The sequence below is a fragment of the Populus euphratica genome, unplaced genomic scaffold (genome assembly GCF_000495115.2).
Source record: "Populus euphratica unplaced genomic scaffold, PopEup_1.0 scaffold6.1, whole genome shotgun sequence".
NCBI lineage: Eukaryota > Viridiplantae > Streptophyta > Magnoliopsida > Malpighiales > Salicaceae > Populus > Populus euphratica.
The window spans coordinates 2,627,823-2,642,627 of record NW_011499849.1 but is presented as its reverse complement, the minus strand read 5'-3'; the positions used below and the strand labels follow the sequence as shown (position 1 = coordinate 2,642,627).

General features: G+C 32.3%; 2 protein-coding genes across 4 annotated transcripts; both read right to left on the bottom strand.

Annotated features, from left to right (window-relative positions):
- Positions 1–3,971: 3,971 nt before the first annotated feature.
- LOC105120602 (uncharacterized) lies at positions 3,972–6,240 on the bottom strand. 2 transcript variants are annotated; one of them, XM_011018862.1, is made up of 3 exons: positions 5,850–5,919; positions 4,955–5,208; positions 3,972–4,720 (listed from the first exon to the last, which is right to left on the bottom strand). In XM_011018862.1, exon 3 carries the CDS (start codon positions 4,712–4,714, stop codon positions 4,355–4,357), a length of 360 nt encoding a protein of 119 aa, XP_011017164.1. In that variant the 5' UTR covers positions 4,715–4,720; positions 4,955–5,208; positions 5,850–5,919; the 3' UTR covers positions 3,972–4,354. The 2 variants fall into 2 exon arrangements, with proteins under 2 accessions (XP_011017164.1, XP_011017163.1); XM_011018861.1 differs by lacking the exon at positions 4,955–5,208 and having other exon boundaries at positions 5,850–6,240.
- A 5,897-nt stretch (positions 6,241–12,137) lies between these two features.
- Positions 12,138–14,066, bottom strand: LOC105120601 (probable WRKY transcription factor 7). Of its 2 annotated transcripts, none has more exons than XM_011018859.1 (3): positions 13,052–14,066; positions 12,812–12,940; positions 12,138–12,666 (listed from the first exon to the last, which is right to left on the bottom strand). In XM_011018859.1, the coding sequence occupies exons 1-3, from the start codon at positions 13,834–13,836 to the stop codon at positions 12,504–12,506; spliced, it is 1,077 nt and encodes a 358-aa protein (XP_011017161.1). In that variant the 5' UTR covers positions 13,837–14,066; the 3' UTR covers positions 12,138–12,503. The 2 variants fall into 2 exon arrangements, with proteins under 2 accessions (XP_011017161.1, XP_011017162.1); XM_011018860.1 differs by having other exon boundaries at positions 12,812–12,937.
- Between the last annotated feature and the right edge of the window lie 739 nt (positions 14,067–14,805).

Genomic DNA, 14,805 nt, shown 5'->3' with positions numbered 1-14,805 from the left:
TCAATGAGGGGATTTTAACGTAACCATTATTTAATCTTAAAATTTCATAAGAAAGTAGATCTATCATTGGGGAATTTTTAGGTTTCGAGTTGATTTTTAATTTTTTAACCATTTTTTGAGTTGTTTAAAGGCATAAAAAAATTATTTAGGTTTTTGGATGGTTTTTTAGGTAAAAAAAAGATTGAAAAACAACTTTTGGTTAAAAACCAACTGCTTTGATTTTTTAGGACCATTCAGTTGCCAGATTTTAGGCCTAAAAATAAGTTGTTTTGAAGCCCATACAACTAGTTGTTTATATATATAGATGACATGTCGTCCACTTAAATAAATAATGTATCATCTTAATTTTTTTTTTTTTAAAATAAGAATAGATGATGCATCATCCACCCTTTATTACTTGGAAAAAAACATAGGCCTAGTTTGCAGGCATTACCTCTTTACATAGGCCTAACATGCAAGGTAGGATATTTGTATAGACCAGGAGTGTTGGTTAGCTCACATGCATGACCCGTTTGTTGTTTTTTTTATATATTCTTTATAGTTATTAAACCCGACCTACAACAAGGACTCAAGAACACGCCGGATGGATTGAACACAAAAAATAATTCATTTTTTTATATAAAAAATCAAAATGATATTGTTTTTAAAATTCAACAAGTTTCAATTCGAACTTTGATATGGTCAAGGATCAAACCGGACTTTTAAGGAGGTTATGTTAGGTCAATTACTCCTTTTTGTTTTTGTTTAAACCTTACCTAGTCTAGGTCTTGGGTTGATTAGGTTACAAGTCATCTTGGTGGGTTGATCTATGTTTAATAGCTATTATAATTTCAACCCTTAAACTTAAAAAAAATAAAAATTATTTCATCCTTGTTTTGATATTTTAAAGTCTCTTTTTTGGGCATAAAAAATGTTCTCTTCTTTATCAAACTTCAAAAACTTAGGCAAGTTTTTTATTTTAGTAGCATGAGCTCCCCCTTTTCTTCTTTTTTTTTTTTTAAAATATTGTTTTTATTGTTTTGTGTATAAAAAAATCACTATGCACCAAGATTTTATAGCTACGCACTTAGTAATAACTGAATGAAAAATAATTTGATGAATAAAAAGTTATTAGATGTAATTTGATGCATAAACTCTATCATGGATTTTGCACCGAATTCATTGAATAGCAAAATCTAGTTAGGATGTGTGTTTGTATAAATAAAAATGATTTGTTCTTGATAATAAAAAATGATGTTTAAGATAAAAGAAAAAAAGGAAGGTATGCATTAAAGGAAAAAGCTAGGGTTAAATATCATATGTTTTTTACTATGTTAAAAATTAACTTTATTCTATATTCAGTATTATGTTAACAACTTTTTTTTATATTTATTAATGTATATGATTTAGTATTGATTTTTTAATTAATAATTATATTTTTTTCAATGTTAAAAAAACACATTATGAATACCTAGATATTTATTTTTTTGTGCAAAGAAAAACAATTATTTGACTAATAGAGAAACAAGTCAAATAAAGTATTAACACCTTTCTTTTTGTATTTATTAAAGCAAATAATTCTCAATTTATATTAATTAAATATGTGGATAAATTTTTTAATTTATAATTATGATTTTTTTGTTAAACAACACATTAAAAAAGCCTATATATTTATTTTTTTTGCTGAAAAATAATTATCTAATCCACAATAAACGCAATTGAAATATCTAGTTTCCTGCAAATTACATGGTTTGGCTGATGCCAACTTTTTATCGATCCGACCTTGCTCTCCTCATCTTTAATGCCTGGCCTGTTTTCTTCAGGTTTGCTCCTTTTCCCACTTGAACGATATGGTCAATAACCAACAAGCTCAAACATATAGTTAGCATTGCAGGTTCAATCGGCAATGAACCATCAGCAGCAATAACGTGGTTGCTTAGATATAGAACTTTAGTCTTTTAAACACTGTTTGCTTAGACTAAGGTACATTACTAGATTTTTTAACCAATATTACGCTGTGGGGTAAGTAAATTTTTTTCTAACATAACAAAAATACTCAAAGAATAATAACTTGAATGAGTATAGGTTAACTTGATAAATTTGCTATTCAAGATAATCTAAAAAGAAAGAAAGGAAAAAAAATAGAAAACCCAAGTCCAAATAGTTTAATATCAAATAAAAAAATAAAAAAATAAAAATAAAGTCAAATTGAACTAATTTTTGAAATCAACAATTTTGGTCATGAAACTAAGATGATCATATAAAAGACCAAAATACAATCTTGAACAAAATTCTTAACTATAAAAAAATTAAAAAAAAAATAAATAGTAATCAAAACAATAAAAACTAAATTTGGTATAAAAACTAATGAAAAAAATAACAAGGGACTTCATCGAAAATAAAATAAAAAAGATAAAAGATAAAAAAAAAAGAGCAATTACAAGAATAAGAACAAAAAATGGATAAAAAATAAATAAAATAAAATATTGAGAGATAAAATTGAAAGATAAAACAAATTAAGAAAAAAAAGAGCAAATAAAAAAATAAGAATTAAATCTGGAATAAAATAAAATAAAATGGTGAGGGGGAAAATTGAAAGAAAAAAACCCAAGAAAATGATAAAAAAAAAAAAGTAATAATCAAGAGAATAAGTACCATATTTAATATAAAAACCAAACAAAATCAAATGGAAAGAGATGAAATTAAAAAAAGAAACAATCTAAACAAAGAAAAACCAATAAAAAAAAGAGGGTTATAATTGAACCTTTTCTCCATTATTTCTTTTATCAAAATACTATTATTTTTATTTTTTTAGCTGAATAAAAAAATCAAGTTATTAGTTAGGGAAAAATCATGTCAATCCCTATTGATTTTTTTTCTATTGTTTTTTCTATTAAAATAATATCATTCTTACTTCCTACACAATAAAAAATCTAATTGACCCTAGTAACCCTAGCTATTCAACCCAACCTATAACCTGGAACATGATAAGGGTAAACTCCCGAGCTGGGTTTTAAAAATATGATTAAAAATAAAAATTAAATATGATATAAAAGTTTAATGAAATTAAACAATAAAGGATGAAAGTGACAAAAAAAATAATAATCAAGAAGAGAACTCCAAATAAAAAAAATTACAATCATAAAAATAATGATCAAATTCAAAATAAATAAATAAATAAATAAATAATAAAAAATAAGAATCAAACTTGATAAAAAAATATAAAAAATCAAATATTAATAAACAAAATTAAAAAATAAATAAATTAAATTTGATAAAACTAAATTATTGAAGATCATCTTGCAAGGTCAATATATAATTTGAGGTGGAGAGGAGAGTAAAAATTACTTCTAAAACTTATCTGTGCCATGGAGGCCAACACATGTTGGTTTATTGTGTAAAGAGTGACACAATACTTCGAATGCTGTTGCAAAAAGTTACCAATGACCACCTAGAAAGAGGCATTGCATGTGTGCAGCCATTTTTTTTTTTAATTATAGAAAAACTAGAATATTTTCGACTCCATGACATAATTAAGAAAACTAAAATTAAAAAATCTAAAATACCCCTTGATCTTAGGTAAAAAAAATTAACCCTGAAAACCATGCAGTAATTACACTGTACAAAAAAATAAAAAATCTAAAAACATCCCACATTAATTCTGCTGTTTTCTTTTTCATGAACATAAGAATAATTATATTATACAATAAATATATGAAAATACAGTTCTCTCTCTCTCTCGACACACACACGAGCATTTTATTATGGATCACACCGCACCGTCACAATCTACGGTAAAACACTAATAAGTTTGGTTTTATTTATAGTTTTAGTTTTATTATTTGTAATTTGTAATGAACGACGGAGGGACTTGAGTGCTGGCGTGGAATTTTTATTCCCCTGTGCCCGCCGGTTTCAGGAGGCTCACTGGGGATCCAAGCACAAACCCCCGAGGGTACAGAGACAATGAGAACGCCACCAGAAGCCATGACTCCCTTAAAAAATGAGATACACTCTATTGATCCACATATTCGTCGTCATTTCTTTGATGGTTTAACCACTAAATAGTAAAAGCCTTCTGCAAGAAGTTTTACAAAGTTACATTTCTTTCAGTCTAAACCAAAACCGGACCTCTGTATCTCAAGTCAAGCATTTGATGTTTTGGTTGGTAATGATAACATCAGGCATACAAGAAGAAATCTCGTCGAGTAAAGCAACCATGCAGTTCACTGCAGTAAATAAGGAAAGCAGTGTGCTAATCATGCATGTCGGGGAGCACTGCATCACAATACAGGAAAGTGGTTAGTTAATCAAGCATGTCAAGCAGCACTGCATCAAGGAGCAAAAACTCGTTCCACATTCATGAGCTTCAGGGTCAACCACACCAGAATGCATAGTGCTCGTCTTTGCGATAATTACTTACGAGACCACCACAGTGAAGGCAGATGAAACTGCTCCCATCTGAGAATGCATCCAACACAATTTGCGTCCTGCCAGTTTCTGCAAGTATGGAGTTTACATGAACTTCGGGTACAGCTGAAGGTGATTGATCACCTCCATTAAGTGGTGTTTGTTCATCTTGTAAAGGCTGGCACTCAGCAATTGCACATTCAGCAAACAAAGAGGCCAGATGATCAACATTAGTGCTCTCTTGCAATCTGTTCAAATACAGCTCCCGAGCACGGTGCAAGGATTGAAATACAGCTTGATCCCCACCTTTGGTTCTCATTGCCATGACCACCTGCCCCAAGCATCCAGTAAGCACAAGTTCTAAAATAAGCACCTCATTTAAACGGAAAAGGGATATAGTTTTAATGAGAACTTTTCAACCTTTTTCATGTTTGAACTGTGGTGTGTGAGACCACTGTTTGTGTGCAGATGTGTCTGTGCATGCACACAGGGACCTAAATTTATGGCTAATGTATCGCAATAGATAATGATGAACAAACAAGTCTAACATGAATGTTTGAGATACCTAAGCTTGGGAATCAAATGCGATAGCCTCGGAATAACTCTATATGTCCTTCGTTAATAGATTCACTTGCAAGTTATCCAAATTGAAAAAAAAAAACAAAAGAACAAAAAAAGGAAGCAGCAGCTCGAGCTTCCAACAAACAGATGACAAAACTTGTAAATATGACCGAGCTTGCGACAAAACCAAAAACATAGTTGAGTAGTTTTGAAGTTATTCTCACTTCCTTGTCACGCCCCTCATCGTTTCAAAGACTCCTGCAAGTAAATTACATGGATTTTGTACTTTGATTCTCCAACGCCATAGAAGTCAGCATGCTGGACACCCTTAAAAGGAAAAAAAATCGAACTTAAACCCTAAAGAGTGAAAACTATCATCCTAATAATTGTGACTCACCCTTGCCCGCGATTAGAAATGGGCATTTTTTTTTCTCACTAAAGCCCACCTTTTCTCCCCACTTATCAATTCACAACTTCCCAGATAGACCTTAATCACATTGCAGGCTAACAGATCCCTTCAACTCCCTCAGCTGTATCATTTGGAAGAAAGACACATTAGAATAGGCATGCACTCCTCCTAATAAATGAATTAATCTCTTGATAATAGTAGAAAAATCATAATACGGAAAAGTGTGAGCGATGGCGAATTGAATGACCCCTCTACAGACAAGCAAGCATAAAAACTGATTAATCAAATTTCTAAAACCTATAAGATTGGTTAATCTTCTAAACATCTGAATGATAATAATTTTGTCAACAAAAAAAAATCAATATAAAAGAACGCAAAATCTGATAATGACTTCATTACAAAAAAAGAGAGCGAGAGAGAGAGGGGAAGATGATCCAGACAATTGAAATGGCAAATTGAGAATATTTATTTAATTTAATTAATTCATTACCGCTTGGAGAGCTTGAGAAGGGTTGCCTTGATTGATGAGTTGGCGAGCCAATGTGAGCATCTCTCGAACGTTGTTGTCATTTGGGACTTGATGCTGCTGCGCCGCCGTAACGTCAGACATCTCTCTGTCTGCAGTATGATGCTCCATGGCATCAACCATTTCACCACTTTTCTCCAGATTTTTGCTTCTTTTTTTTCTGTGTGCCAATCTTCTATCCCACTCTGGTATGCTATTTGTCTTCTTTCGTGCAAAATCAAAAAGCAGAAAATATCATAACGGGCATTTTATTTTTGGTGTTCGATTAATCATCGCTGGACGATTCCACCAAATTCTATCCACCCTCCTCTCTCTCTCTCTCTCTCTCCCCTTTTCGTGGATTTGCTCTGCTCGGATTGAGCTTGGGCTCACTTTATAGTTTAAACAATTAGATTGGGCTCTAATCATTTGTGCTGGGCTCTATTTTGCTAGGCTTCTCTTCTTTTTGCATTTTTTTCTTTCCCTGATGACACTTGCATGTAATGTTGAGAGTTTCGAGCGAGCATTGTAGCCGAGGCCATTACTGCCGATCAATGTTGTAAGTGGTGTCCATTTTCTTACACCAAGCAGGTGGTGTTGGAACTTGGAAGTGGATCAAAGGAACTTTCGCAAACGTGAGGCATGAAAAGCTTTAATCGAATGGTTTTACAAGTTTTATATTCTGTCCAAAAAAGGCATCGTAGCTGGTTTTACCTAACATGATCCTGTCTTTCATGACACACACGATACTGTCTTTTGAGGATGATAAAAAGATAAACTAAATTAGCCCAAAAGAATGTGGACATACATCGTCTTATGCTACCTTGCAGGTTTTCATTGAATCACGAAATTGCAAGCCATCCATTCACGCGTATCATTATTCATGGGGGGCAACTTAAAACATAACATGGATGCAAAAATCATTAACTTGGATGCACTGTACAGCATGGCAGATGCTACCGTGAATTTAGCTACTCTAATCATTGATCCGAAAGAAGGTAAAAGAATTGGTGGTTTTACAAAGTATTTTCAGCATAAGGCTCCCCACGGAGCATACTAGTAGAACGAATTGAATCCGCATGCAGCAACACAGGTACTGTAAATTGAAAAGGCTACAGAAAAAAAAAAAAAGCAGGACATATTGCATATGCTATATCATCTATTTCTCTGCTCTATTAATTCATCAGTTTTGTGGTACAGTAATATTACTTATATAGGTTGTCCGCGGGCTATCTTTTGACACAAATAAAGTTATGTGAGAGCAATCATTTATCATGGATCGTTAAAAATAGCAGCTTAAGCTTATGTATTTCGAAGAATAAAGTAAGACAAGAGAGTCTCTGATGCATATTCTAAGAGCATAGGCAAATTTCAAGTAAAACACTTGCGATGTAAAAGACCAACATCGTAAGTGTTTTACTTGATACATAAAACATGTGCAAATGCTGGGATTGGTGCCACGTTCTTTGCAAAAGTTCAAATAAAGATGCTTGGCTCGGCTGCAAGTAAAACCAAAAAAATGTGTTGATACTGCTAATGTGTTTTCCAACAGTAATTTAAAAAAAAATATTAAAGCTCAACTTCTTAAAAAAATAAAAATATTTTTATTTAAAAAAAAATACTTTTAAAATGTAAAAATAAATAGGAACTCACAACTGAACTAAAGATTAAAATCTAATTTTTAAAGCTCAACTTCTTTAGTAACCACAAGAATGTTAAATACCTTCATCAAACTGGTCTTCTCAAGGAGCAACCTCATATACACTTGGCTATTGGTCAGCATGATCTACTCTTGCTGGCTAAGTGAAGGAGCCTACACGAACTCCCTCTAACACACCAACCTTGGTAAGAAAATCACAAATTATTGCTGGACATTTATTTCAATCTCTATGCTCGTTAGAAGGGGATACACTTCTTGCCTGTATCCTAAAAGCCACCAATCTGAAAAACCTAATGATTAGTAAGAAATAGGGATATCGCACTACTGAGAAAATGAAGAAAGTATCAATGAGAAAATGAGATGTTAGGCGCAGGGAAAGCAACATTCTATGAGAAAACAAAGTCAATAAAAGACTATGTCAACATCACCACACCTTGGTGTTTTTTCATCCTCTGACTTCACATCAATTGGCTTAAGTTCTTCTTTGGAATCCCGGGCTACATTAGCTTTCTCACCAAAAAAAGGTTCCTCTTGGAAAGGACAACATTCACTTCTAGACCTGTGGTAACGAACGACTTCAATGTGTCTTGAGTCTTGTTATTGTCATGGGCTTCGTTGCATCCTTCGATGTTCTTCTTTATCATAAAAGCCTCGACACTTTTGTTTATTGATTGTATATTCCAAACTTTCATTTTTTTTAGCAATAACAAAAATCTTTAGTCAATTTAGGGAACCTAGAATCTGCATAATTCGTATATTACTTCCCCTTCTGCAACATAAATGCTCCATCCAAAAGACCAGAATATTTTAACACTATCTTCCCTCAACTTAGATATTTTATGTTTAGAATATGATCCTAGTTGCCTGTCAAAATCAGAATATTTAAAACGATTGACACTATCTTACCTTAGCTTAGATATCCTATATTATGTTCCTAGTTGCTTGTCAAAATCCTTATGTTGTTTATTATTATCTACATGGAAGAAGAAATAAATCAAGAACAATACAAAGCTATCAATTTCTCCAGAGAATATGTTTGCATAATAAATTATATCCTAAAAGATTATTTGATTTGGATAGTGTTCTCTCTCTCTTTTTTGTTGTCCTGTTTTTTTTCATTTTACTCCCTCAATTTATTTTTCTTTTAATATGATCCTTTAACATTGTTTTTTATATGGGATTTAGTAATTTGTTTTTATGTTTACACACGGAGGGTTGGGTTTGCAATATTGGGGAATATTTTGATGCTGAGTTGATTCTCAATTAAGAATTACTTTTATAAAATTATAAAAATTTCAGGCATCATGGATCAATTTGTAACTAGAACAAATACTAAGTCCCTTTTGTTTGCTAACATCAGGAATGATTTGCACAATCAAGATAAGTTTTTTCATCCCTCAGCTTTTGTTTCTTTTAATTTAATCCTGTTAAATTGACTTTATTTGAGATTTGACTTAATAGTTTATTTTATTTACCTTGATATAGGGGTCTTGCACTATTGAGGGTATTTTTCGATGCTTGGTTTTGCAAAATAAAAAAAGATTTAGCTAATTTAAAATAATTAAATGTCTAGGGATCAAAATCGACATTTAAACAAATATGAAAATTAGATAAATAAACAGAACAAATAGGTTGGTGCTTGAAATGCATGTATCAGTTGTACGAAGCTTTTGTCATCTTAGGGTGATGCTAGAGGCTTCATACAGCAGCCAAACATCATTTTATGTAATAGTGTTGGAAGTGTCCCGACGTGATCTTTATTGTTGTCAAGCATATGTATATAGCAGTGTGGGTAGTGGTTAGGCTCTGATAGATTTTTTTCATTCTCCTTTTCTTTTCTTTCTCTTTTCCTCAGGTTTCACACTAACCTGCTAAAATTTTAAGATATCCTTTCATTTGTCTTTTATTTCAAATTAGTTTCTTCTTTTTTTATTGTTATATGTTTTGTTTTTTATTCTTAGACCTATGACCACAATCACGGCTTTTAAAGATTAACCAATGTTAACTAGGATTAACCCCATAGGATTCCTAAACCTATGACCACAATCACGACTTTTAAAAATTAACCAATATTAACTTTAGTTTTTTTTAGGTCTTTTTTTTTAAATTGATTTTTTTTCATTTTTATCCTTTAGTAGTTGATTGGTTATCAATTGGTCTTTATGTTTTTTTTTAATTTTTTTATTATGAAATTATCTTGATCTTTTATCTTAAATCGTGGGCATAGTGGATTAACATAAGTTGATTAGATCTTTTTTTATATATTTTTTAAATTATTTTTATTTTATTTTTTCCCTTTAATATTAAATTATTTGATGATTAAGTTTCATAGTTTTAATCAATTTTATTTTGACAAGATTACTTAATATTACAACCAGGTAATAGATTTAGCATAATAACCTAGATGGGTTTGGGTTGTGTTTTTTACCTTTTAAATTTATTTTTTTTTCAATTTCATTTTTCAACTTTTGATTTTCTAGAAATTTAACTTTGAGGTTTTTTATTTTTCTTTTTATAAAGGTTATTACATTCTCATTTGTTTTTTGTTTTATTATCAAATAAAATTATAAAGACCCTTTTAAAATGTTTAGAGAGTATGGTTAAAATGTTTAGAGAGTATGGTGTTGTCAAACATTTATTTTTGAGTTGATTATTGTTAAAAGAAATTGCCAATTTATTTATAGCCGTTATATTTTTTTATTCATGTTATTAAATCAGTCAAGTTTATTATACCCTGTTGGATTTATAGCTAGAATCTCAATTTTATTTTTATTTTAAAAAAAATATTTATATCTAATGAAAGAAAAACCTTTTTTTGTTGAAAAAAATTTAACTATGGTACATAACGCTAACCACCTATCCACTCCTATGTTAGTTTAAGAAGTGAGGTCCAATGTAGTGGCTTTGTTCTTGTTGATTTCGAATATGCACAGTTATTCAATATTTTACCTAACACCCCGATCAAAGAACGATGCAATTCATACACTAATGCAGTGGTTCTTCTATTTCTTCTTATATTTTTTATGGAGTCAATTTTATCCTTGCAGAAATTTCAAGTGTTTAATCTAGCATTCCAATGAGTTTTGTGAGACAAAGTGACTAGAAATAGTCATGTGATATTGTTTTTTAAAAAATGACTTTTCCAAGGTTAATATTGCGTTAATATATCATTATATACAAGATTTATTTATTTATTTGAAATTTTTCTTTATATTTCTAATTTAGCAGATTTTATTCTTGAGCAGATGTTGTCTTTAATATATTCTTATAGCAAGGTTTTTGGGCCACTCCATTGGAATTAGTTTGTGATTTATACACAAGAAGCAAAGTTCTTAGAAACTTACCTTGTATTTAAGCGTAAACTTATGACCACGTGAGTAATTCTGATGGGTTGGTCTGAAAATTTGTCCAAATAATAGATTTGAAACTTAATATTCAAAGATAAAGTTAATTGAATCCATGATATAAAAATAAATTGAAAAAAAATATATCTTCATATAAGAACATGTTGAATTATTAATCCTATATTATAACAAGGATATTAAAAAAAAAAATCATGTGCAAGTCATGTGACTAATTCTAATTATTTTGATTGAAAAACACATTGAAATGATAGATTAAAGAATTAAACTTTATTTAAATATTATTTTCATAATTATTTGCTTTTGTGTTGATAGTATCATACCCCAAACTTTCAATATCACCTTTCCACTTCAAGGAACACATCATCAATTTACGAATATAAGTTAGAAAGAGAGGCTCAACTTATCAACATTTCATACAAATGAGTTCAAAAAATCAAATAGAAAGTTATATCCAAAACAAACACAATTTTGTGTGATTAAATGTGGGAACTAGTGAATAAAAACGCTGTGTTAGTGGTTTTCAAAGACGTTGAAAAAATAAAAGATGGTGGAGAACAATTATCATAAACCCAACTGGCCACTTTGACTTTGCATTATTTTACGTGCGTCCTTCTGATTCCTTCTGATTTGTAATTATAATTATTTTTTTATAATATTTTTATATTAAATTTTTATTTTTATTTTTAAAATCAATATTTCAAAACAATTCAAAATAATAAATAATAATTTAATTGATTACGCTACTCTTACTTACACAAAATAATTTAAAAATTTTATTTTAATATATTTCTTTAAAAAACAACCTCAATACTCTCAAATAAACCTAAGAACATTGTTTACAAACATAATAAAAATTGAAGACACATTTGGTCGTATAAATTATAAAAATTTAATTGATTACGCTGCTCTTACTAACACAATTTGTTAAAATAAAATTGAAAAAAAAAGAAACCTAAAAGGATCGCGTGCAACCCTTAAAAACTTCGCTAATCCTATCCGCACAAACCTTGAAATTTTTTTAATGAATTGCAATGATGAGATCAATGCGAGCCTTCGAATGTTTGAAATGGCACTCAATAATTAAAGAGTTACGTAAAACCCATAAACACAACCCTTTAATTTAGTTTTTCTTATTTAAGATTGCGTAAATCCCTTCGATGCGATCCTTCTCTTATGATAAGGACCCCTTCTTTTCGCATCGACTAGCCCTCGTTTTCACCCATAAAAAAATGCACATAACATGATTCGAGATTGGAACAATATATGGTGGGAAGCCTTGCAAGATCCATCACGTAACCACGTATATAAAAATTTTAAAAATATATATCTAGAAACCAGTATGAGACCCTAAAAAAATTCAAAAGAAAATTTTCAATAACCCACTACTAGCATGATTCAACTCCCACCAAATCCACTCTTCCCACCCTTTTCATCTCTAATTCAACCAGATGCAAGAAACAAAGGAATCCTATGCATTTCTTTTCTGCTTCGGCAGCTAATAGCCTAATATACCTCTACTAGCCTTGTCCGCTTGACAATCTGAGCCCTGCTGTCTTGCACGGGTGTGGATGATGAACTGGGGAAGAGCCTTTCTCAGCCGATTGATTAGTTGACTTAAGATGATTCAAGGACGAGAGCAGCAGGTGCATCATCGAATGGAAGAGAGTGATTGTGTTCCCCTTCATAGGTCACAATAAGCATCATGGAGTCATCTAGAGCTCTCTCCACATGTTTGCGTGCTGGACATCCTCTCACGCTGCTGCACTTGTAATATCCCCTGACAAATTGAAACAATGGCAACTAAGAATGAGTTTTTGGTCTAGCCCAGATATATCTAAAAACAACATTGAAGGACCAACAATACTCGACATGTGTTAAAAATCGAGGAAAATCAAGGGAAACCAAGAGAGCAAAAACGATACCTTGGATGAGGAGAGCCTTTGATGGGCTTTTGACCATACTTTCTCCAGGAATAATCATCAGGTGGAATATCAGCCATCTTATTGCTAATTGCAGGAACTCTGACCACTCTTTTAGCCCTTGATTTTCTGCTGAATTAATGAAAACACGGTTAGGAAAATGAAATCAACACCATTTCAAACAATCTCACACAAATTTACCGAATGAGAATTGATGTTAAGAGTTTAGAGAAAAGGACAGACCTTTTCTTGGAGCAATGGCAGCGACCAGAAGAAGAGCCACACTTGAGAGCAGCATCATCCATGGAGTTGCACTGTCTCTTAAGAGAAGAAGAGGACAAAGGGGGTTTCCCAGCAGAAGGTTGGGTAAAATGAAACCCAGAAGACATAGAACGCTGGAAGCTATCAGTTTCCCCTGTAAGAGAAGACATGAAAGAAGTGGCGGAAGAAATTGATGGCGAATTAGAGAAATTGATTCTAGTAGGAATTTCATTCCGATCTGACAACCCTTTTTTTGTCACCAGAAGAGGGCTCTTTTGCTGCTGATTGTGAGGTAAAGGAGGGAGACGATGAATTGGGGTCGGTTGATATACTCTAAAAGCAGAGGCCTGCTCTGTTGGCTGCGAATTAATTGCTCGGACAGATGGTCCAGGCTCTTGAACTTGCCGTTTTTCTTGTTGCGATTCTGGTTCTTCTTGTATTTGTTGTTGAGTAGGGGGGGTATCAGGAGCTCTCCTAAATCGAGCGTGGCCAGTTCTTGTGGTGCGACCCAGTAAAGAGATGACCTTCTTGAAGTTGTTCACCGCCATATCAGTAACAGTCATGATATTATCCGTGCCAAGATTGGAACTTGAAGAGGCAGCAGATAACTCTTGGTAGTGTTGCTGTTCAAGTTGATTTTGTTTGAGCAATTTTATGACTTCCTCGACGCTTTGTATCCCAGAAGCTGCCGCTTCCCTCACGGCATTCTCTTGCATTTTTGTAGCAAAACAATCACCAGAATACCCCATCATAAGCTCCACAGCCATGTCTTTCACAGAATCCGAGACTGTATCTCTCCTTTTCTCTATAGATTGATTGACCGATATATAAAAAAGGGGAGAGGGATAAAGAGATATTATTATCACTCCATTATAGATATAGATAGACAAATAGAATGGATTCAGTTCAACGGAAGTTTGAATTAGAAACAAGAGATGAACATTAAAGAAGGAAAGAAAAAGCAAGAGAGAGACGTGAGGGAAGATGATAAAATAAAAGGAAAGAAATTTTCTTTTATTACTTTCAGGTCAAACCTCTCGGCATCAAAGGTCCCTTCTGCTTACCTTGCCGTCAAACTCACAACCTAATGGGTTTCCACCACGTGGAAGGTTTTTTCAGGATATTGACTGCCTCTTGAAACGTGGGTCCCGGTAACGGGATTGAAACTGGTTGGAGGAAATGATGAAAGATAGAGAGATAAGGTCAAAATGTTTGGTTTTTTATGAGCCGTTGGATTGATGACGCAGTAAAATCGGGGAGGGAGAGAAAGAGAGTAGGGGGTTTTTGTGTTGGTGACAGTAAGGTAGAGTTGACCTTTAACAGCTTTTAATACAAAAGTCGTAAGTATGTAACAGTGAAGAGTTAGGTGGGACCAAGAAGGTTCCTCTTTAACAGAACACAAGAAGCTGCGTCAAAACCTCTACCTTCAAGTCACATGGGATTCCTTTCTTTTTCTTTCTTTTCTTTGGCGCTTTTGAAGTATAATACTCCTCCGGTCCGCTCACCAATAAGATATGATTAACCTAACAGTACTTGTTCTTCCACCGTTGATCAACATCTTCCAACATTTTTTGAGCATCAGATCTTCAACTGGAAATCCCGCTTTGGGCCCACATAAATTACAATTAAGATTAAATTAAATAAAACAGAATAGTGTTTCATTACGCATCATTCTGCTGACGCAACAAAACGTTATTTACGAGGTGCGCCTTTTTACATTATAATCCTTGTAGACT